The 23,811-nt window shown below is 53.6% G+C and overlaps 7 protein-coding genes across 7 annotated transcripts; 4 read left to right on the top strand and 3 right to left on the bottom strand.

Moving 5' to 3' along the window:
• Nucleotides 1-2,712: 2,712 nt before the first annotated feature.
• J4E88_003688 (uncharacterized protein) lies at nucleotides 2,713-3,643 on the top strand (the record flags this gene model as incomplete). Its single annotated transcript, XM_049397336.1, has 2 exons — nucleotides 2,713-2,958; nucleotides 3,005-3,643. The coding sequence occupies 2 exons, from the start codon at nucleotides 2,713-2,715 to the stop codon at nucleotides 3,641-3,643; spliced, it is 885 nt and encodes a 294-aa protein (XP_049256724.1).
• Nucleotides 3,644-4,167: 524 nt separating this feature from the next.
• On the top strand, nucleotides 4,168-6,448 carry J4E88_003687 (uncharacterized protein; the record flags this gene model as incomplete). The annotated part of the gene is made up of 2 exons (XM_049397335.1): nucleotides 4,168-4,202; nucleotides 4,264-6,448. 2 exons carry the CDS (start codon nucleotides 4,168-4,170, stop codon nucleotides 6,446-6,448), a joined length of 2,220 nt encoding a protein of 739 aa, XP_049256723.1.
• A 1,073-nt stretch (nucleotides 6,449-7,521) lies between these two features.
• On the top strand, nucleotides 7,522-8,409 carry J4E88_003686 (uncharacterized protein; the record flags this gene model as incomplete). The annotated part of the gene is made up of 2 exons (XM_049397334.1): nucleotides 7,522-7,725; nucleotides 7,777-8,409. The coding sequence occupies 2 exons, from the start codon at nucleotides 7,522-7,524 to the stop codon at nucleotides 8,407-8,409; spliced, it is 837 nt and encodes a 278-aa protein (XP_049256722.1).
• Nucleotides 8,410-10,604: 2,195 nt separating this feature from the next.
• Nucleotides 10,605-12,222, bottom strand: J4E88_003685 (uncharacterized protein; the record flags this gene model as incomplete). Its single annotated transcript, XM_049397333.1, has 2 exons — nucleotides 10,605-10,783; nucleotides 10,950-12,222. 2 exons carry the CDS (start codon nucleotides 12,220-12,222, stop codon nucleotides 10,605-10,607), a joined length of 1,452 nt encoding a protein of 483 aa, XP_049256721.1.
• A 2,649-nt stretch (nucleotides 12,223-14,871) lies between these two features.
• J4E88_003684 (uncharacterized protein) lies at nucleotides 14,872-15,726 on the bottom strand (the record flags this gene model as incomplete). Its single annotated transcript, XM_049397332.1, has 3 exons — nucleotides 14,872-15,135; nucleotides 15,187-15,618; nucleotides 15,673-15,726. 3 exons carry the CDS (start codon nucleotides 15,724-15,726, stop codon nucleotides 14,872-14,874), a joined length of 750 nt encoding a protein of 249 aa, XP_049256720.1.
• A 2,385-nt stretch (nucleotides 15,727-18,111) lies between these two features.
• On the bottom strand, nucleotides 18,112-19,850 carry J4E88_003683 (uncharacterized protein; the record flags this gene model as incomplete). Its single annotated transcript, XM_049397331.1, has 4 exons — nucleotides 18,112-19,047; nucleotides 19,097-19,554; nucleotides 19,608-19,758; nucleotides 19,806-19,850. 4 exons carry the CDS (start codon nucleotides 19,848-19,850, stop codon nucleotides 18,112-18,114), a joined length of 1,590 nt encoding a protein of 529 aa, XP_049256719.1.
• Nucleotides 19,851-21,698: 1,848 nt separating this feature from the next.
• Nucleotides 21,699-23,581, top strand: J4E88_003682 (uncharacterized protein; the record flags this gene model as incomplete). The annotated part of the gene is made up of 5 exons (XM_049397330.1): nucleotides 21,699-21,993; nucleotides 22,046-22,376; nucleotides 22,428-22,787; nucleotides 22,842-23,209; nucleotides 23,274-23,581. 5 exons carry the CDS (start codon nucleotides 21,699-21,701, stop codon nucleotides 23,579-23,581), a joined length of 1,662 nt encoding a protein of 553 aa, XP_049256718.1.
• Between the last annotated feature and the right edge of the window lie 230 nt (nucleotides 23,582-23,811).

Below are 23,811 nucleotides of genomic sequence, written 5' to 3'. Positions count from 1 at the left end.
CAAGTGTCAAGTGTGCTCACGACGGCAAACACGCTACTTCTCGGCTACCGTGAACGGTCGAGCGACAAAAGTCTCCGGTGAGGCTTCGCCGGATCACAATACTCAAGATAGTCTATTGTAACCCCCACCGGGTAATCATCAACAGCACTACGTCTGTATGACGGCATAATTGCTCCGCGAGTCGTTCGCGAGAAAGGCAATACATGGAGTGTTTGAAGCAGACATGCATGCCACGCGAACGTGACGAGCACAGTCAGTGCGAGGCGCTGGGAGCCGTGATTGACATTCTGACATGCCGGATTCCCGTGGCGCCACGGAACGCTCAGCTGAACGTCGCCTCGCTTGTAGTGATCTACTTCAAGTGGATCTTTAGTCTGACTCGAAATGATCGAAGATACAATGCCGCAAATCGCTCCACTTTGATCCTGCATCGCAATTTCAGTGCGAGAAGAATGAAAGCCAATCAGATCGGCTGCGCATGAGAAGCACGGCGAAACCGACACAGTGGGGGTTGCGCAGTGTGGTTAGCAAAGTGTTCCTTGGAGAACTGATCGGCAGTCTGTTTCCGGTGGTTGCGAGTCAAGCAGATGTCTGGTGATATCACAGGTCAGGATACGCGCTCTCCATATTGGACGTCACACATGAGGGAGAATGACAATAGACTTATCGCAATTATCCCTAACTCCAAACTACGACTTCTATGGCCAGTCCGGAGCATGAACAGGCCCTGGTCTGAGTCAAAGATGCATCCTCTTCTTCGATAAGGGAATAATGTTACGCCCTCGATTGCAGGCGCAGAGTTTCTCTTGAGTTCCAAACGCATTACAGCTTCTCCGACCTTGTCGAGATGTCACATTGCAATGAGTATGCGTCTAGCACGATTACTAGACAGTTCCGATGATATACCATCTTTTCGACTTCGATCATAATGTTCAAGTTGTCTCTGGGTTCCATGACTGAACATACCGTTGTGACACTGGAAGCCACTGTCGCATTCCCCAAGATTACGGAAGCCACATTGGAAAGGCACCATTACTCGTTCTTTGTCTCTTGTTACCCGTGTTAGAGAGAGAGACCAAGCATCTATATTGAACCCCGACTTTAGGAAGATTTCAAAACCACAAAGAAATACATGAGTAGCGCACGACTGTCAGCCATTACCAAATCCTGCTGTAAATCATCTCACAAGCATCTGTGGTTCCATAGTAATACACGGGAACCGACATGCATATCCTAACGCAGTCACCCGGTTCCACCGTTCCACCGTTCCGCGACATGATGCAGGGTGATGTCGGTACTAGTCTTAGTACTCAAAACGCCATGCACAGCTCCAGAACGGGGACTATACTTCACCTGCATAATATGAGCACGATTCTCTCCTACCTGACAGAATTAGCGGTAGGGGTGTATGCTCCTCGCATGCATGGCATACCTAGTCTGCATACACAAACATGGAGATCAGTTCGCGCTGGGATAGACGCAGCAGTAGTGGTAGTACCTAGGCACATTTGGTTTCCAACTACTTCGTGATTGCATGCCGAAATGTGTTATTTCCAGTTCTCACATGTTCCTTGCACATCGCATAGTCGGTCCGCGGCCCTTCCTTGATATCTATATGGCACATACGCTTGCGTGTGGTCGTAGAAGCTAGAAATACTATCACGCGTCGGTTGGAAGTCATAACACTAGTATGTCCGTGTCTGTTCCGGTTGCCTTGTAACAATCTGAGTAGCTTGCCTGCTTTGGTCATGTGCTACTACTGGTGTGCGAAGGGAAAGTAAAATAAGACCTCACCCTCGTACTGCGGTCGACCTCTTACCAGCACATATCAAGAAATTAGAATTATACGGACATAAGATACCTGGCTCACTGCCCACATTGATGTTAACCGGGGTATGCTTGTGAGTTTCAGTAATCTACCTTGAAACTGCATGTCCGAACAATTTTAGAGGTGGCTTCAATTTTCCCAACTGTGTATACCCAGCTACTAAAGTACAATTTCGATGACCAGTTTGAACCAAGACCGGGCCCTAGTCTGTGCCAAAGAAGCACTCTATTCTTCATTCTTCGCGATCATGTCAAGGTTATAGTAATCTCGACACCCATCCACGCAAGATACATGCCTATTCCTCGGACCGGTGTCTTCATTCCATCCACTCCAGCCTCAACCTCGCCTTCGGAAGTCTGGGCATACCGAGCTCTCACTCTCAACTCACCCCGAACCCATAATCACGGAGACTTTCCATCTCCGTTCGCCACCGTAATCATGGAAACGTTCCACTTCCGTCCACTACCGAAAACCTTCGTTGATCATAAAAGCCGAGCGGCGGTAGATACGGTTACCCCGCCCCGCCCATCACGCCCCGCACACGCATCTATTTATCGGTCGCCGACCAACCACGCGTTGTTTATTAACGTGCTAAACGCCGGATAGGTGACTATCGGAAGCGTTCCGATAACGCAGGTGATTACTTAGGCAGATAGGGTGCTTACGTTTGTAGTTCCGAGGTAGTGACCGAGGTCGTGGTTGCCTTTGTAGGAGGGGTGGCGGTTCCCAAGGTTGGTCCGTCGCGACTTCTGTTTATTGCCGCACGTTGGTACGGAGGGCTCTTTCTACTGCTGTTTCCATACTCGTGCTACTTCCTCTTCGTTTGAAGCTCTTCTCTGCCTAGAACCCCACAATCCTACTCGATTAGCCCTTAAAATACAACCATGTCTCCTCCGTCAGCAATCGAGCCTCAAGCAGGCGACGAGACCAGAGCGAATACGGTGGCACCGAACGAGCCTGGTCTGAACCAGAAAGATGGAAAGATCGAGATGTTAAAGTTTCCCAAGCCACCAAAGTTTGACGACCCGTACAAGGAGCGGGCGTACCTGAAGGGCCGACTGGCAGCTGCTTTCCGCATCTTTGGAAAGTACGGGTTTGATGAGGGAGTGGCTGGCCATATCACGCTGAGGGTAAGTCGTGTAGCACATGTTGTGCGCAGTATACTGATTGCTTTAGGATCCTGTGGACCCTACGACCTTCTGGGTCAATCCGTTTGGTGTCGCCTTCAGCCTCATCAAATCCTCGGACCTCATTCTCGTCAATGCAAAGGGCGAGGTCATCGATGGTGGCGAGTGCCGACTGTTGAACACGGCAGCTTATATGATCCATCACGCTGTCCATTCTGCCCGCCCCGATGTTGTCGCCGCAGCACACTCGCATTCGATTTACGGTCGCACATTCTGCGCACTTGGTCGCAAACTCGACACCATAACGCAGGACTCATGTGCCTTCCACAACGACCACGTCATCTACGAGTCGTTCAACGGTGTGGTACTGGCCGAGGAAGAGGGCAAGAACATTGCAAAGTGTCTAGGCGACAAGAAAGCTGCGTTGCTTCAGAACCACGGCCTGCTGACTGTGGGCAAGAGCGTAGAGGAGGCAGTATTCTGGTTCATTAGCATGGAGAAGTGCTGTCAATCGCAGCTGATGGCGGATGCAGCGGCGGTTGGGCGGGGTGGCGAGACGGTGAAGATTACAGAGGAGGACGCGGTCTACACACACAAGACGATTGGAAGCTCGCTGGCTGGGTGGTTCAGTGCGAAACCGCTGTTCGACGTTATACACAAGGAGACGCAGGGAGATTATCTGGAGTAGGCGTGTTTAGTCGAATCAAGATCACATGCAAATTGATGGCGTGCTCCAGGGCTGTCAGGGCTCTTCCCGGCCCCACCGGCGTCTTAAGTCCGCCGCCGGACCAAGATGACATATGCGAAGGCGAGACAAAGTTTTTGTTGTTTTGACCTACGCGTTCTCTTGTAGCCAAGACGTGCGCGAAAGTAGAGAAAGAAGTCGACACCTGCATGCAGCAGTGAAACACCAGGCGGCAGCGTGGCGTCGAGCACAAACAGCCTAACACCAGACCAACCCCTCTCGAGCGCCCGCTCCAGCTGTCAGCGCGAGAGACGATGGTGTCATAGCGTCTGCAGGGTCGCAAAGTTATAGTGAACCCTGGAGCGTCTGCAGCATCACTTGACGCCGCGCAGCTGTCACCTTGTTTTCTTTTCAAGCCTCTACAATCGCTCTCTCCACCGACTTGCTTGTTCGTATTGGAGGCGCATTGCATACACGACCGTCGCACAGCTGCACGCCAGACGCACGCGAAGCATCTCTAGCGGGGCATGGCGAAGGGTCCTGCAGTCGTAGTCGTCGCCAGGTACCGTCTCACCCAGCCTTCACGGCTCCACATTCCGCTTCTGTAGCTAACTTCCACGCAGACACGGCGCCCGACTCGACGCTGCCGACAAGTCATGGCATCTTTCCTCACCCACGCCGTATGATCCGCCCCTCACGTACGGCGGCTGGTCCCAGGCAAAGGCCCTCGGCCAGCGCATAGCCGCTCTCCTCCACGAGCGTGACATCCAACAGGCAGAAGACGCGAAGAACGCGACCACCAACGACCCCGCCCATCTCGACTTCAGCAAGCTGAGCATCTCCAAGGACGGCAAGGCGCAAGGGCGGCCCAAGAAGAAGCGCAAGATCATCATACACTCGAGTCCCTTCCTGCGATGCGTCCAGACCAGCACAGCGGTCGCAGCCGGCATCTCGCAATACCACTCGCCTACCACGCCCCAGCTCAATGTGCCGACACCCCCCTCCAAAGACACCAATGGCTCGCTGGGAGTCCCTTCGCCGAAAGCGCCGCGCACCAAGTCAACCTCGTCGCAGCCCCGAACCTTCGAGCCGCTCGCCGACCCCAACCTCGAGATACTGCCGCGACCCCATACAGGCCCTGAGAGGGTGCTCCTGCGCATCGACGCGTTTCTGGGCGAATGGCTGTCTCCCGAATACTACGCCGACATCACGGCCCCGCCAAACTCAACCATGATGGTGGCAGGCGCCAAAGCTGATCTGCTGCGGAGGGGCGACTACATACAAGAACAACCAAACCCGAACAGCAGCAAGGGTCACTTCCCAGGAGGTTGGATGGGGAACAAGTCGGGGACTAGCACACCGAATGGCGGTAGAGGAGCTGGCACTGCTATGAGCAGTCTGGCTCAGTTTGCGCCGCTTCGAGAGCGCTCCAGCAGTTACGCCGGCCCACTGGGCCTGGAACGAACACCATCGAAAGAAGCAACTGCACCACTGGCGATGCCAACTCAGACACCCAAGCCGACCGCGATACCCAACCGCGTCTACGAACCGCCGCACCCCTCCTACTCCGTCTCGCCCGCCGACCCGATACCACGAGGCTACGTCGCGCACGCCCAAGAAGCCTGCGTCAAAGTAGACTTCCAATGGGACAGCATGCGTGCACCACAGAACTGGGGCGACGGCGGCGAGTACGGCGACGAATGGAGCACAATGCACAAGCGCTTCAGGAGAGGTCTTGCCGGCATGATGGAGTGGTATAGGGTCCACGGCACAGCGCCTCCAAAGGATCAGTTCCCTGGCTTCATGTTTAAGGAACCGCTGCGCTTGACGCCACCGCCTATGTCGCACACAAAGTCCGACCCCTTCCCCAACTTCAGCGATGATCCTACCGCGGACGAGGAGGAAGAGCTGGTTCTGATTCTGATCACTCATGGAGCAGGATGCAATGCGCTGCTCGGTGCTATGACGAACCAGCCTGTCTTGATGGATATAGGTCTGGCGTCGCTGTCCATGGCAGTCCGGAGAGACGAACCTAGGCAGACATCCGCACCTGCCACAATACACACACGAAGACTTTCCGTAGCAGACCCCGGCATGTCAGATACCTACGATATAAAGCTCTCAGCTTCAGTCGACCATCTGCGGCCTGGCGTCGACCCTTCAAAACCGCCATCTGCACAGACACAAACAAACAGCCCAGCCATCACAGCGAGCCCATCCTTGGAGTATCGACGAAGGTTCACAGGATCATCAACGACTAGCAGTCCACTTGATTCCCCCTTCTCACTCGGCGAGCCGTACAGGAACTGGAACAGCTCACTAGGCGGTGTGCGACGGACGATGAGCTCGGGATCCAACTCGAGGTTTGCGCAGAGTGCGACAAGCGGTGCTGCATCTCCATCAGGCGGATTGTGGTCAGGCGCAAGCACACCCGCCACAGAAGCCGACATGGTCCTCAACTTCTCAAACCAGCATCCACCGCCGCCGAAGTCGACTTCCGCTGCCGCAGCTGCCTCTAAATCTAAGAGCAACTCTATCGCACACTTGGATGGCGCGTCTGATGTGAGCAACCGCTTGACAAAACTCGATTCGAAAGAAGAGCGAGAAGTCAACGATAAACCCACTCCTCTCGTTAGTGCCCAGACCCGCAAACAGAGCGCTCCGAGTACTTCTGCTGGCGGTCTCTGGGGCGCCAAGGTAGCCCCAAAAGCCAACAACGGACTCTGGGGACCGCCAAAGTTGGACGACGTTTACGAGCATAGTCATGGGCCTAAGCGGCGATGGACGGTTACGGAGAGGGAGGAGTAGTTCAGAAAGGAAAGCACTAGGCACTCGGGAGCCTACATCAAGATGGAATCATGCAAAGTACGTGACCTATTGTCAACGTAGGCTCCAGGGTATCCAGGTTTTCCCTCGAATGATGTGGAGTTTTGGCAGGCTAGCCGTATCTTCGGTATTCAGCAATGGGCTGTTGGGGTTATTACTGTGTTTCATTGATTCGTGACTAGCATTTGTAGCGGCGGACTATGGCGTTTGATCAGCGAGGGCTACGGCTATGAATGGAATACCCTACCCAAGTGGGAACAATATCTATGAAACACGTGCATGTTGTTTGCCCATGACTGCCGTGCACTCGATCCAATATCGCGCTACGTTTGCCATGCTTCCAGGCCTGGGTTCCACTTTCAACGAGTGACGCAAGCCCATCTCACGGGATCATCATCAGCTGCATTACCTACATACTGCAGGCACCAGTCCGAAAGCCCATTCGGAACACGTAACTACCGCATCCGAGCTGCATACGCATATCGACACATACATCTACATATCTTCACCTCTGCCCCTCTATACAGCGTTCATAACTCGCCCTCCGCAGTGCACACATTTGCACTCGCGACAACCGCGCTCGCCGCGGCAGACCAGCCCCAGCCGACAATTCTCGACCGTAGCCACCCCACCGTTCGTCTCCACCGCACCACGCTAAACCGATCACTCGCATTTGCGCGGGAACCGCAACGCGAGATCTGATAGGCAGTCGGCGGTCGGGCCGATACAATCAAGGCGGGCGCTTCACGCGCAGGCACAGTTAGCGCATTCGCGGTAAGGAAGGCTGGCTTGCATTGACAGTTGGGGAGTGGGCGAACTATTCACGCTTTATCCGTGAACAAGTCTGCTGCAAGGCGGTTTCCAACCATGTCTGTCAAGTTAGTATCTTCTCTCCTCTTTCTCTCTCGCTCCGTTTCCTGCTCTGCCTGAACGTCCTGTCCTGGCTTTGTCGTGTGTGCTTGTGTTGCCCCTCGCATTCCTACCCCGCGGATTGTAACAAGAAGCTTTGGGCATAGTCACTTTGGAAGAGCAGCATGGGGTTCAAGACACACAAGATGAAGAAGTCGAAGTCTGACCGCAAAACTAGTTGGGTTATGCTCGCTGAGAATGGCGGGTATACTCCTCTGCCTGGCGAACAGACACTATACCAGTCTCCTCCTCGAACCACCCTCTCGCTGCAGACTAGCCATCAGCGTAGTCCCAGCGAGTCCTACTCACAACAATGCAAGTCGGGCGTTGTATACCTCACAAACAGACGGGTTCGTACATACTACCCCCATCATGTGGCATCCAACTAACCTGGACACCAGATGATCTACCTCCCCGTCGCCCCAACCCCCCAACTCCAATCCTTCGCCGTCCCCATCCTCAACGTAACAGATTCCCGCGTCACAGCCCCCTGGTTCGGCGCCAACAAATGGGAAGCCATCATCCAGCCCGTCCAAGGCGGCGGCATACCACCACAGCACGCCGAGCTTGACCTTGTCATGGAGTTCAAGGAAGGCGGCGCGTTCGACTTTGCGAGCATATTCGAGCGGTTAAAGGAGCGGTTACGGCAGGCTGTCGAGGTTGCGCGAGAGAGCGGCGGTGATGTGGAAGACGGAAGCAGAGGCGTGGGAGGCGTGAACATGAACAACGTACACCTGGAAGACCTACCCGCATATGAGGAGAGCAGACAACATGCCCGAGTACCAGATCCACTCCCTAGTCCGCCGATGGATGGTTCTGTAGCGGGCGTAGGCGGTCCTGTCGTTGCGGCTCCTGTGCCGTCCAGTCCACAAGCATCGAGTCCATTGTCGAGCCCGCGGACTCAACAAGAGCGCTTCGAGCCACCGTCGGATCCGCCGCCAGGGTATGAGGAAACTCAACGTGGGAGCATTGTAGATGAACTGGAGAGGCAGATGATGAATAATCCTTGGAAGGAAGATGAGGCGAGGCGGTGAAGAGAAACGTTGTCATGATTAGATGGGTGTGTTTGAGCAGGGCGTTCGGGGTCGTCGGCTTCACATGGCCGCATGGATTATTATCATATTATTCTGATACTCCACTTCATCTGCGTTGTTGCAGAGTATAGATTGTGATCTGTTGAGTCTGAGTGCTTTTGCGAATGTCTTGTCTACATCTCAAAACCCGCACATCCACTGCTTCGTACAACCAAGCATCTTCCGTCAGCATCAGCAACACGACGGCCAGCACCGCAAAACTGCACATGACGAGCAAACTCTCACACTGACATGTGAAGCACCCCAAATCGCCCGCAAAGTCGACACCTGGAAGCATGTGAAAGCTAGCTTCCCCCGGAACGGATGACGCGCCCCACAGACGCGCTAACCAGAAGCGTAACGTACCTCGGCGATTCGCATGCGAATGACCTAACGCTTGCCGCGACCGAACGGTAGTGCTGCTTCATATACTTCACGTCGGAGCTTGTTCTTCAGCTTTCCCTTTACACAGCTTCTATATCGACGACAGTACTCAATATGGCCAACCAAGCTCCCAACAAAGGTATGTTGGGTGAGAGTAGAAGAAGTGGCGTTGGTGAATGATGGATGAGATTGCTGACGGTTGTACAGTTCAAGAACGCCTTACGCAGGTCGAGGGCCATCTCATGGGTGGAAGCGGAAGTCCTGGGGCTGCGGGCTCCAAGGGAAAGAAGGGGTTGTTGGAGAAGAAGGCTGATGACGTGAGTTGCACATCTTTTCTTTGAGCGATGCGACAGCGGCTGCTGGATCAGCTCAACGTCCTTCCAGAAGACGCATTCTTGTCATGGAAATACCATACTAACCCATCTCCTAGATCGTCATAACCTGCGCCCTCCGCACTGCCTTCACCAAGGGCGGAAAAGGCGGCTTCAAAGACACGCAAGCCTCGGACCTCCTCCACGGCGCCTACAAAGCGCTCCTCCAACGCTCCGGCATCGACCCCAACCTCGTCGAAGACATCGCCGTCGGCGCCGTCCTCGCCCCAGGAGGCGGCGCAACCGAATTCCGCGCTGCCGCCCTCGCCGCCGGCTTCCCAACCACAACAGCCGTCAAATCGCTGAACCGACAATGCTCCTCCGGCCTGCAAGCCTGCGTCGACATCGCCAACGCCATCAAGAGCGACATGATCGAAATCGGCATCGGCGCCGGCGCAGAAAGCATGAGCACACAGTACGGTCCCGGCGCCGTCTCTGAGTTCTCCGAACTCCTCGAGTCGCACAAGGAGTCTGCGAACTGCAAAGTCCCCATGGGCGTCCTCTCCGAGCAAATGGCGAAAGCAAAGAACATCCCCCGTTCCGAGCAAGACGCCTTCGCCGCATCCTCCTTTCAGAAAGCCGTCGAGGCCCAGAAGAACGGTCTCTTCGACGAGGAAATCGCACCCCTACAAGTCAAGTGGACAGACCCCAAGACACAAGAAGAACAAACCATCACCGTGTCCAAAGACGACGGCGTCCGACAAGGCATAACCGCCGAATCGCTCGGTAAAATCCGCCCCGCCTTCTCAAAAGACGGCTCCATCCACGCAGGCAACGCCTCGCAAATCTCCGACGGCGCCGCCGCCGTGCTCCTCATGAAACGCAGCACCGCCCAGCGCCTCAACCAACCCATCATCGGAAAGTTCGTGCAAGCCTCCATCGTCGGCGTCCCGCCGCTCATGATGGGCGTGGGCCCCGCTGCTGCTATCCCCGTTGTGCTCGAGAAGACTGGTCTCGATAAGCAGGATGTGGATATCTGGGAGATTAACGAGGCGTTTGCTAGTCAGTGTCTTTACTGCATTAATGAGTTGGGGCTGGATGTTAAGAAGGTTAATCCTAAGGGTGGTGCGATTGCGTTTGGGCATCCGCTTGGTGTTACGGGTGCGAGGCAGGTTAGTACCCTCTTGACGGAGTTGAAGAGGACGGGGAAGAGTGTCGGTGTTACTAGTATGTGTGTGGGTACCGGTATGGGCATGGCTGCTGTTTGGGTTGCGGAGTAGGATGGTAAAGTAAGGATTAGGTTGAATGTACGTTGATTACATGATGGTATGATGGGTAAAATGTTATGTACTGTGAATGATATATACAAGAATCGTTGATCGTCCTTCTTCTTCTTCTTCAATAATGCTCCGCTCGTTTGAGATGATGTCTGCAGTAACTTCTGCGTCAGTTCCTTATGCCTCAACTGCCAACACTGCGTTTACTCGAAACGTCACTCCTGCTCTCTCTCACCTCGACATAGAGGAATGGCGCTGTGTCGTAGTATGCTCTCTCTCCCTCTTCACGCGGGGGTGTCTTCTCGTCTCCGGCCTTGCGTTCGATTCCCATGCTGCCGCGGATCTGACTCAACCCTCCGAGGTCTGTATTTAGAATATCAACGTGCTTCCCAGCACGCCTCCCCCACCCTTCAACCAGCATCAATAGTATATTCGTACGGCAAATCCCCTTCACTGGGGTTAGGATGCAAGCGAATCACACTGCCTCCACTTCCCAGCGAACTCTCGCTCGAATTGGGCAACAGAGTACTCGGGCTTCTGCGCGGCCTTTCACGGACTATGACAGAGCCTGTTTCCGACCCCGAATCCGCGTGTGAGCGTTGCGAGGGTGTACGTGGTGTACCGTAGAGGGTGGAACTGCGCTGTTGTTGGCGCGACGGAGCGGTGCGGACGGTTTGCGGGGAATGAGTAGTCGAATTACTATCAACGGACAGTAGGGAGCTGTTGAAAGAGGACAGCGAAGCTTGGCGCTCGAGTTGCGGTGTGCGGTAGGGGAGTTGGGAGTGCGAGGAGCTGCTCGTTTCGGAGCTCGATTCTGTGGGCGCAAGACTGCGGGTGTCGGACTCGATGTCTTGGGCGCGTGCTTCTTCGATAACCGCCGGGTCGACTTCTGTCATGCCGTTCAGGATCTCTGCGAAAGTGGCCATGGTGTCGCGGAATTGTGTCTCGGTTAGGCTTGCGGTGGAGAAGCGTGCGTATTCGTATTGCGCGAGGAAGGTGGCACCGAGAGAGGGTGGGTTGAGCAGCCCGAATTCTGCGAGGCGGGCGAGGTATTCGCGCAGGCCCATTGCGCGTGGGCGCTGGAGGAGGGTCACGATGCGCGCGTCTGGGAGAGGTGGCGCGTTGTCGGGGTATTGTTGTGCGCTTTCTTCGAGGGCTGGGTCTGGCGGTGCGAGGGAGACGGCTTTCGCTTCGATGAGGTTCGGTAGTTCGCAGATGACGCCCCAGTACTGGAGGTTTGGCAGATCAGGCGATGAAGGTGACGCCCAGCCTGGATGCGAAACGTTGCCCCAAGGCGGCGAGTTCGCAGACACAGGGATGATTGTCGCATCAGGCGCATGGTGATGGTGATGGTGGCCTTTCTTCTTGTTCGCTTTGTGCTTCTCTCTTCTGCTTTCTGCGGTGTTTGGTCGTGATTCCTCGCCCTTCTCTTCATCCACGTCGACTTCGCCGCGAACGTCCCTCGGCCTGCTGTCCCATGCAATGACCGCGCTTCTCTTGAAGTGCTTGACAATCATCCATCGCACACCCTTTCCCACCTCTCCCTCTTCAATCGGCACATAGCTCTTGGGTATCGCCGCAAGCACAGTCCTATTTGTGTAGATGCGCGTCGAGTAGATCAACAGGACAATCAGACAGGTCAACAGGTAGACACCTCCGATGACAAATAGCTTCTGGAGCTCTTTGGATTTGATCGATTGGTATATTGTGTCGGCGGGCGTAACGGCGAGGAGCAGGAGCAGGATTATAAGAAGGGTGGTGTACGTGGTCGAGTACCAGATGCGGAAGAGAGGAATGCGCATGGCGGCGGCGGTGGTGAGGGCTCGGTCTAAGGAATGTAGGCATCGGTCTGAGGATATTACAAATTAGAGCTAGAGAAGTGAAGTGTGGCTACATGGCCTGGATGCGCTGAGGATGCAGCTATGCGCTCATGGTGGCTGCTGGTGAAAGGAGGGAAGGCGCGCCATGCTACTGACGCAAACGGCATGCATGACGCACGGCCCACGTGTTTGCATCTCGTTTCCCACACAATCAGCGACTACCCTCTAAATTCCAGGGAACTTTTCTTGAAAATGAATCCACTGACTTACAGCAGTACGCATGACCTGTGTCTTTTACTCTGGCACTTTCTTCGTTTCTCTGTGCCCCTCTACATCCATACACCAGCCAGCGCAGAAACGCCGTTCCTCCATCGATACCTAGGTACCTTCGACCGTGACGTAGCATAGACGCTCGGAGAATTACCACACCACCCCTTTCAAGGAGTTAATTGAACACCGACTCCTCGACAAAGTATGACTCCCGAAACAGGCCTCCTGAAGCAACATTGCTTTCGAATTTTATAAACATATGTTCTAATACTAATGCAAACTTCAGCGCACCTGTTCAATCTCCTGCTTATACGAGGCAGCACGTCGGCTCTCGCCTCCTTGTACAAACGTTTCGAAACATCAAAGACTAGGATCTCATGATTGACCAAGCGGTCTATGCTCACTAGCTGAGACACGCAACAACGCAAGCCGCCTCTAACGCCTGAACTCAATAAACTTCACGATGGAAACGCGGGATGTCTCAGGAGCTTGGTACTTCCCTGACGCTTTATTCGCCAAGGTTATCAGGTTTGTACCAAGTTCCTTAACCACATCTTCATCTTGCTGCCCAAAATGTGGTTCAACTCTTCCAGGTACTGTATAGCGCTAACCTTCCCTTATCGTTCACGGCCATGCACGTTCGCAAGGGCTTCTGAAAGCTGGACGTACGGCCCCAAACCGGCGTGCGTTAGTCTGCACAGTGTTTCTTGTTCACTTTTTCGGTTGTCTCCTGAATCTTCACAAGTCCAGCGTCACATCTTAATTTCTCCATTCTTCATATTCTCAGTCATATCCTACTTCATCGCATCGTCTTGCTTAGTAGCTACATTGGACGGTAGGTTTACTGGAGGGCTAATGATGAAAGCTATCATTTGGATGACTTCGCGGAGCTGTGGCTTCGAATCAAGACTACCTATGAATACACCACAATACCGTTTCGGACTGTGGTAGTCGCCGGGCTACCGTGTAGTTGATCTTCGACCAAACCTGGACCGCTCGTAAATGCCACACAGAACGAGCTAAATCGATACCCTTCCACAACGCTTTCGAGCTACGCGGCATGCCATTTGCCTTTTTCGACAAACCCGACCGAAGGCCTCACGCGCTCAGACGTGATGGAGCCCCGCAGAACAAAGAGGAACAGGCAGGAAAGAAATTCACTCCATTGGATTTCACTTCCTAAGCACTGGCTTTCACAAGATTGTCCGAGCTCTGGGGCGATCGAAGAGCTTGGCTCAGCAACTAAGATCCCCGATCTCTTCCCATTTCGCTCAACCCGGCCCCGAGTTACACCTTCACCGTAAACACCAGGTTCAGCCCCGCATACGTTCACATTTTCGCTTTCCAGCAAACCCTTCGGCTACTGAAGCGCTACATCGACCCACGTTTAGACGCCGCAACGGGCTATCGACTTCGTAGTCAGGTACCTCCTCTTCTACCCCGAAACTTTGCACAGCGCCTCCACTGTTGTGCTTTCGACCACCCATACCACTAAGGCGAACCCAGTCAGGAGGAAACACATAGCATATCCACATCATCGCACACTCTCGCGCGCGCTCAATCTAGCCACCGCCTTCATGAGCGACAATGGCCGCGCGTACCATACAACAGAAGGCTACACATGACCGTCGCTGGGTTCGTCTACCACTTCTATCACAACCAGCAGTTCAAGACGATAGTCCAGACCTCTTCTAGCCTTGAGAACATGGAGCAAGATGGCTTGTTCAAAGTAGGAGTATGACCCAAGCATAGTATCGCTGGTGCAAATAGGTATCCAGCAGCGACGGTCATACTTCTCGGGTGGGCAGTCAATGATCACATGCAGTCACGTCACATCAAGGGTGAAGAAGGCTATTATGATCATGATAACATTACTGCCTAACCTGTTTCAAGGCCAAGGGTCATGTACACATACACGATGGATGCTTTGAAGCACTTCCATCGATGAGAGCTCTGGTGTCATATCGTCAACCTTCTCGAGCTCCCGGTGCGAGCTTTTACGGTCGCACTGTCCGAACGTCCTCGCGTTCCTTCCTCCGCCCGTTGTAGCAATCTTTGGGACCATCCCCTCACGCCGCCCGTCGACGTGTTCGTACCCGTAAATGGAAAGAGAAGAGAGTAAAAAGCCTTCGTGACCCGGATTAAGAGAGGTTGAAGGCACCCCGCGTGCAGATGTCTAATCGTGTCGAGGGTAATTTGGAGTTTTGAAAAGGCATGAAGAAGGAAATGCCGCCCACCGTAACACCATGCAATGCCGCAAAAAATGACAAGTTAGAAGGAAAGGTCCAAGTCGTAGCCATGTCACCGGTTAAGGTGTGTGGTCAAGGCTCTTTGAGGCCGGATCCTGGGAAGAAAGAGTGCTCATGACTTGCGGAAGTCCGACAAGACAGGGTAGATGAGCTCGAAAGCCTGGTAGATCTCCTCACGGACCTTGGCACCAGTGAGGACGATCTTGCCAGATACGAAGATCAAGAGGACAATTCTCGGCTTCATCATACGGTAGATGAGACCAGGGAAGAGCTCAGGCTCGTAGGAAGAGAAAGTGTGATGGCGAGATGCAAGACCCTCGAGACGAATGGGGAAGCGAATGTCGCAGGAGCCAACGATGTTCTGAATCTTGAAGTCCTATGGTGACGTTAGCATTGAATCATACGTACTTAGTCCGATGCGACGTACGGTGAACTTAGCGCTGAACCCGAGCTTCTGGATAATCCGCGCATATTTGCGGGAAGCAAGGCGGCTGTCGTCTTCAGACTTGGCACCGGTTACAACCATCTTTCCACTCGCAAAGACCAAGGCCGTCGTCTTCGGCTCGCGAATACGCATGATCACGGCAGCGAAACGCTTGGGGTTGTATTCGGCATTACGGGCGTGAAGAGCGATGGTCTTGAGATCGAGGCGAGCGGACAGGTTGACGGTAGCGACAATGTTCTGGAGAGTAGGCACAATACCAGATGGCACTTGACCGTTCTGAGTATCAGGAGTAGCCGCTGGGGTCGCAACACCGTTCGCGTTGTCGGCAACCTGCTGAGTGTTCTGCTCGGCGGTTGGCGCACTCAGGTCGAGGTTCGCGCCCTGGGGGTACGAAAGAGATCCAGGAGCGACGAACTGAGAGCGAACGTTAGAACAATTTGACAAATGGGAGACATCACAAGAGCTTACCGTCTGAGCCTGGGCGGCGGTGGACGGGTGAGAAGTGAGAGAGTTGGGATCCATGATGAAGTTATTGATTGGATTTGGAGTGATAGACTCTTGAGGAGAGCGGTATCTTGACAGACTGCGCAGGTCAGAGTGTGTTCTAGAGCGGCAGCGACGGTCAAGTCGGCGGACTACGAGATCGCGAGGTAGAGAGCGAGGTCGGTCGACACCGGAGGGGTGTGTCTATGAGATAGGTGGAGACGGTACCGGAGGCAGGAGAGCTACAAGCGAATGTGTCCCTCGCGTACGTTGACAAGTATGCCGTCGAGTGGTGCTGTCACAGTGGACGGCGGGTTAGTGTAGATTAAGTGACCAAAAGCGTAGCCAGCAAGCCTTTGGCGGGGTAAGTCGAGATTGCGACTGAGGATGAGGCTGCAGTTGGGCTGTCGCAGGCTGAATATAGCTAGCGCCGATCGCGACCTCTGAGAGAGTGGATATGTGCGAAAATGGCACACCGGGATTTCTGAGTCGCAGTATTAGAGAGCGCGCAGTTGAAAAGGTGAGTTTTCGATCTGCGGCGATGGTGGAGTAGAGAGTTGAGGTGTTGCGACAACGGCGGGCTCGGCGGAAATCTCGTTAAAAAGTTGGGGGGGAGGCCGAGTACTTATAGTAGTGGCTGCCTGCGTGCCAAGCCGTTAGCGCCCCGCTACGTCGCAGGGATTGGGCGGCGATTGGGGCTTAGCCTCAGATTCCCGGTAGCGAGAAGATTCTGCTGTGAGTAAAAGGGGCTCCCAGCGTCATGCGCAACCGTTTCCCTTCACTCCCCCAGCTTCACCCCGCATATGCGACGCAGCAATCACTGAGCCGGTTTGCTTGTGTCGACTGCAGCGCTGCCGACAGCCTCTCCGCGACACTGGAAGGTGCAGCGCGCATGTTGCTGCCTTACTGATGCGCGCAGGTCGGCCGGTGCCTTCCCTCGTTACCAGCGATGACGACGCACTGACCCGGATTGAGCGATGGCCCAAATCCAGCCCGTCCACTCGACCCCGTCGCCTCACTTGCCGCACTCTGGCCACCAGCAACGGCGCAGAACGAAGAGAAAAACTCATCGCGACACCTTTCCTTGGACCCCTTGGATTCTGCTGGTTGAGTTGCCGCCCTTTGAAAGGCGTGCGACGACCTGAGACACTTGCGGTACGCTGCGCCTCCCCCGGGCCTGTTTAGGCACGCACCCTGTGAAAGTGCAAACAATAGAACACGCAATCACGGCGACAACAAAGAACTTGATGGGCGAAGGGTGGCCGCATGCGAGATTGTGATCCGGGGATGATCGTGGAGGCATTGGGAGGGTGCAGCCTGGTGCACGACTTTTTGGGTGTTGCATGGATCGTCGGCCTATGACTCACGCCCGCCCTCACCGGAAACCGACACATCTCCCCTTGCCATCAGCCTCCGCCTCCGCGTTGCTTTTGTAGTCTGGACCCCATTTACACGTGTCTTCAACCCTGGAGTAGTTTGGTGCTGAGCCAGTTGTCGACAGTGACAGGGTCTTCACGCAGGTATAGTCAAGTGGGTCTTATCAGTTGATTGCGTGTCTAGTGAGCAAGTATATGTGTAAGTGAGCTTTCACTTTGTTCCCAAATGGACTTCTTTTTGCATACAAAAGTAGTGAAATTACTATGTTTGCTACTGCGCCTAGTGAATTATGCCCCCAGATGTCTGTCGTTGAATGATGCTTCTCTTGAGATCAATCATGCAACGAACTAGATGTGCATCGAGCTTCCCAACATGTGGACTTGCATTTGAACAGAATGATGAATCTTTGTGACCTATGAATTGCCAGATATCCCATCTTTGGAAGCCTAAGTTTCACACTGGAATGCCTAACAGAGAAGGTGCACGATGTAAGTGTAGACCCCGAGTATATCTTATCAGAACGAGCACATGCTTACCGACTGCGATCACGAAATGTGGATTGATGGCGGGGATCGATGACTAAGGCAGTCTGGGAACGGCGACAGTCGGCGCATCTAGACACGCCCGCGAACCAGTCCCAGCCCCCTCCAAATTTACCACTGCACGACGATAACAGCAACTCACGTCAGCGTTGCCTTGTGACGTCTCTCGATAAAAGGCACGCGTCATTAGTCCTAAAAAACACTGGTTACGATGACTATTCTACCTACGGAGCAACTCGCATGACGCGCCGGAAGCTGTTGCTAACCAGCAGCACGCGACGGAAACCGAATGCAGTACGAAACTAAGAAAAAGGACTACATAATGACATCCCCCCACGCCAACCTAGGGAAAAACTGAACAGCCTAGAGCCTACGTTGACGTTAGGTCACCTACTTTGCAAGGTTTTGGGTCAACGTAGTCTGCAGACCTGTTCAGTTTTTTTCTTAAATGAGGTGCCCCGGCGATCTCAAAGCCCAGCTTCGAAATCCTGCAACGCCATGTCTCTCACAACATCCTCTTCTTGAATTGAACGATGGGACCTTCACGAAGCGAGATGTACGCGTCCCTCAACTGGAAGTGACCAGGGTTCCTTTGGCCCCAGCCAAGATCGGGGCGACCTTCTCCCACGTTCTGCCCAGGAGCCTGAAGCACGTCGTATCTCCAGAGAGTCCTACCAACGATCATACAGAGTTGTACCATGGCCATCTTTTGGCCTAGGCAACTACCGACGCCCTTGGAGAAAGGATGGAACGACCGCTTCAGATGGTTCACCTCCTCTTGTGTGTTGGTGTCCGAGACTATCCATCTGTCTGGGCGGAAGGTGTTGTAATCGCCCCAAAGAGCTTCATTTCGACCGAGCGACCACTTCGGAACACCAATTATGATGCCACCAGGAAGGTGTTCACCAGCGACCATGATGCCACCCGGAAGGACGGTGCGTTCAAGCTCACTTGGGCCAGCCGGTGAGAGGCGCAAGGACTCGTATACCGCTGCTCGGAGATACTCGCACTTAGCCATTAGATCCGGAGCTGAGCCGATCTCTTCGACATCGTTGAAATTGTCCCTGATCTCATGAACGAGCTTTGTGTAGACCTTGGGGTTGCGAGTAATGAAAAAGAAGAGCGCGGTTACTGTTGCACTGGTTGTATCCGAGCCAGCAACTGTGAGCAAATTTGCATCGGCAATCAGATTGTCGGTACTCAGCGCGTAATCACCCGTCTCTGGATCCTTCGCCGTGCATAGAAAGTGGAACATGTCTTCTCGAGCAACTGGACGTTTCTCAGCCTCATTACTCCGTTCGGATTCGATTCGGCTTCTGGCCAGACCTTCCGTGAAGGCGAAATAAGCTTTGATCTCCTTCGGAGTGATGAGCTTCATCAACGAATCCAAGCCGCGGGGCTTGAGCCAAAGCAACAAGCTTCGGAACGGGGACTTGGCTAGCTACGGCGGTCAGCAAGACAAGGTGCGGTGAGGAGCGGCGACGACTTACTGGGTTGTAAAATCGCAAGTATCTAGTAATGTTGTGCGGGATACTCTTCAGGTCATTCGACCCTGGCTCCTTGGTGTTGTTGGAGCTGCCGAAGCAGATGTCACCGAACATATCGAACAACAAGTAGTCAGCCCACTTGGTTAGATTTTGTGGTCCAGACCACCCCTCACCACCGAAGGTCTCGCCCGGCAGTAATTCGTTCCATCGATCGACATGTCGAGCTACGAAGGGCACGGTGGCCTTGACAGATTGCTCGGTAAACGCCAAAGAAAGAGCCTTTCTCCTTCGAGCATGCACCTCTACATCTGTACAGCCTAGTGTGTTCAGGTCATGTTTATGCCGTCTCCAAACCTCATAGAATGGAGACTTTTTGACGTTGGCTTTGTGACCAAACATGGCGTTGTAAGCTTCCGGCGTCTGGAAGAGTAGGAGATTGGGAGTTGCCCGGAACTTGTCGCCTGCACGCAACGTTAACGATATGGCTTCAAGGGTCGAAGCCTGACACACATACCATAGATCTGGAACTGCCTCCAAGACCAGATGTGGCGGTCTCCTTTACAGGCATGGTAGAAAGAGGGTATGCCGGAGATGCGAGCAAAGAACGGTCCCGGCTGCTTTGCGAGAGGGTGGAACCATAGGTTGTATATCGTGGAGTACACGAGCTATCCCATGTAAGTTGAGACCGTGTATTAATGTGGAGTATACTGACATAGATGGCAGCTACGCCAAGAACGAGCGGTGCGGAGACAATCATGTTGGAGGGTTCTGATAAATTGTAACGGTCGATACTGCGGAAATCAAGACTTCATGACACTGAACTTTATATCTTGCCGCTCCGAGCCTTCTCAACGGCCTCCAGGGCTTCCGCAAACCCCGCGAGATACGCTCGAACCGCCTGGGCACACTATCTCGTCCCTCAATCTCCACCTCAGACGGCCCGTCACCATACCAAGATGAAGCTTTCCCATGCGCCTTTTGCACAATTTAGCACAATCTGTTGCGACGTGTCGGGCGTGCCTTCCATCTGACCACCACTCACTCCTTCGACTTCTTTTTATGTCTTCAACGCAGCCCCAACCCGCTACTTTCGACATACTCCCGATGCCATACCATCCCAACTGAGAAAGGCCATCGCTATCAACAATCATCCGAGCATATTGGGCGAACTAGTGCTATATCAGCGGGGCGGGGTTTGACAGTGCGGTAGCCCTTAACGCCACATTTCAATACACCCGTACGCACATGGCCCCAAGCCAACGATGGTTTAAGACGTCCCGTCGTCTTGCCTTTGGTGAGGTTATAAGCGCGATGTATGTTTTGAGTTTAATGTCAAACTGCACGTAAGCGGATGTGGCTATGATAGTCATTCTTCAAGATTAGGTCTCGTCGCGGCATAATGGGTTGTGGGGTTTGCAGTCATCCAGCGTTCGCTCAGCTTCAAGTCGCCGACCCCGACGACGACCAAGTCATACTCATTTTGTAGCTCGGGCGCCTATTGAAGGGGCTCATCTTGGGGGCCACCTCATACAAGAAAACACCGAACAGGCCTGGGGCCTACATCGACGTTAGGTCACCTACTTTGCATGTCTCCATGATGATGTGCAGACCCATTCAATTTTTTCCTAGGTTGATTTACTATCATCAGTTATAGGGAGAATAAGGTCCTTCGCCAAGTCAACTCCAATCTCGCGCTATAACGTTCGCTACGCCTATGGGCCATTCGCACTGGACAACCTCTCCGGTCGCATTATGGCACCACGCGACAGATAAAGAATGCAGCACTCCGGCACAGTCGATAAAACGAGAGGATTTTCGCATGCGAGCGTTTTCTATTGGACCATGGATGAGTTATGCCCAAGCACTCGGTACGGGATAAATACGGCTCCAGGTTCAACATCCAACGGGCGGCTCGCGCCTGCGCTAAGACCAGCCCCAATGGTCGCACAGCCCCGCCCCCACAACAACGATCCTACCGGGAAGGAAAGGGCAACCCACAGCTTAACTAAGAGCTAACGTACTTACTATCTGCACGAATTCGGACATACCGAGAACAGCCTCACATATGAGGATTTTGATCCTGCTCGCTTATGCATGGGGCCGAAACCAAAACCCCGTTTGATTGCGGCGTTATGTGATACCGCGTCCCCGGTATAATCAGCTTACTTACTATAGACTCGCGCCATGGCACGGCAAATGGGAGGCATAACTTGTTACATCGTCGGGCTGTCAATACTCGAATAGTACTCTTCCCCGTACGCAGATGGAGAACCGCATTTTCACGACCAGTAAATGGCACGGTCTTATCGAAAGAGCAAGGGAAACGCCATGCTTGCATACAATACGTGGCACAGTCGTCAGCCCCTTGTTGAAGCACTCTTATAATTCCATTATCCTTTTCACCTCACACATTTCCACAGAAGCTATGCAAGTCGTACCTGACTTTGTGGTTCGCACTTTCCTTGGTCACCTAGCAACAGCAGCGACAAACAACGCGCCTGCCTCTCTGGACCCTTAGCGAAATCTCTTGCGCTTTCACTCCTGCACTTCTCTCTCGCTCTGTTTCACTCACCGCACCTCGATTCCACACTTTCGTTGCCAAATCATGACCATGTCTTCTACTCCCAAGGACGATGCCGTACTGGATAACTCGAGTGCCGAGAAGGCGTCGACAAATACTTCCGCCCCCGATGAAGCTGAGCCGGTGGTAGCGACTGATGAATCGAAGTACACCACAGGCCTGAAGCTCTACCTGATCAATGCTGGTCTCACGATCTCGATCTTCCTCGTTACTCTCGAATCGACCGTCATCAGCACTGCCATTGTGGACATCACCGACGAACTGGGTGGCTATGAGAAGAGCTCATGGCTTTTCACGGCATATATGTTGACCTACTGCAGTAAGCATTTCCTTACCCTCACAGACAGACCACTTCGCTAATCCTGTCCAAGGTCTCCAGATGATCTGGGCAAAGCTCTCAGACATTGCAGGACGGAAATACACCCTCATAGCTTCGCTACTTATCTTCACCATCTTCTCGGCGCTTTGCGGAGCTAGTCAGACACTCATCCAGCTCATCATGTTTCGATGGTGTCAGGGTATCGGCGGCTGCGGTGTATACGCACTCACTCAACTCATGTTCATGGAGATTGCGCCACCGGGCAAGTTGCCAAAGTACATGGCAGGTGTTAGTATGGTGCTCGCACTCAGTCTGATTACGGGGCCGCTTCTTGGTGGCGGCATCACCCTGCATGGTAGCTGGCGCTGGATCTTCCTTTTGAAGTATGTACACGTCATTGAAGAATACTCGTCAACGTACTAACATTGGTGTAGCGTTCCTGTCGGAGTTCTTACTGCTGTATCACTTTGCTTCACACTTCCGAGAACGCTGTTCAACGAGCCAGCTGCGCAGCAGACACACCCGATCTTCTCGAAGCATTCCCTCAGTCGACTTGACTTCCTTGGAGCGACGTTGATGCTCGGCACTCTCGTGTTACTCGCTACAGGTCTCCAGCAAGCGTCGCTGAACTATGCGTGGTCTTCCAACAAAGTCCTTCCTCTACTCGTCGTTTCCGCGCCTTTCGCCGTCGCGTTCTTCACATGGCAATGGTACATAACACAGCGTCGCACCAATCCCGAGCCCGTCTTTCCCTGGCGCTTCTGTCAGAGCCGCATACAGCTCGGCATGATCATGTAAGTCCACAACTTTGTATCCTCATCATGCGTCATTCTGATGTAGACATGCAGAAACACCTATCTCTCCGGCACGGTCATGTTCGTATGTATTGCGCAAATCCCCCAACGTTTTATCACGGTCAACGGCCTCTCTCCCCTTGCCGCCGCCGCCCGACTCCTCACATACGGCGCTTTCGTGCCCTTTGGCAGTGGTATCGCTGGTGCGATGATGGGCAAGCCCAGGATACCGCCATGCTGGATCATTCTCGGTGGCTCCTTGATGGAGATTCTCGGTATTGCGTTGTTGTCGCAGATCGATACTTCGTCGCATATCGATGCTAGTCAGTATGCGTTCCAGATCATTGCTGGAACGGGAACTGGTCTTGTCAACTCGGGACTCATCCTACTTGTGCCGTACGCGATGGATAAGAGGGATTTGGGTAAGCTACCCACTGCATTCACACACGCATGTGTTCAAGGTTTTCGTTTACTAAAGAGTACCAGCCGTTGGCTCAGCAGCTACATCGCAGTTCCGCACCCTGGGCGGTCTAGTCGGTATCGCCATCGTTACATCTATCTCCACACCCTACATTCGCTCCCATCTGACCGACATCCTACCCTTGGAGCTTGCCGAGAGCCTGCTAGAAAGGACGGAGTTAGTGCAGACTCTTTCACCGGAAACGTTGGAGCGTGTGAGGCAGTTGTTTGGTGAGGCCTATAACCTGCAGGTCAAGGTACTCATCGGGTTTGCGGTCGCCAAGGTACCGGTCACGGGTATGATGTGGACAAACTTGAGAGTGGAGAGTAAGTGAGCGGGCGAAGATCGGCACGGAGCTTCAGCAATGATGATTCCATTTGACAAATACGTCGAAGTGTACTTTGTTGTATCCCAACGTCTTAGAAAGCCCGAAGGTACTCAGTAGCTTCGAATAGATAGACCATTGTGGTCAAGACATCAAAGCCATTCACTACGTGCGTGCTCTCCCCAAAGTAATTCCAAATATCATCGGAGGCACTCTATCACTCATAAACCTTCGATCAC

This window comes from Alternaria novae-zelandiae (assembly GCF_023758075.1).
Source record: "Alternaria novae-zelandiae strain BMP 2774 chromosome Unknown scaffold_6, whole genome shotgun sequence".
Lineage (NCBI taxonomy): Eukaryota > Fungi > Ascomycota > Dothideomycetes > Pleosporales > Pleosporaceae > Alternaria > Alternaria novae-zelandiae.
Note: the sequence above shows the minus strand (reverse complement) of the source record. Positions and strands in the feature narration are given on the sequence as shown.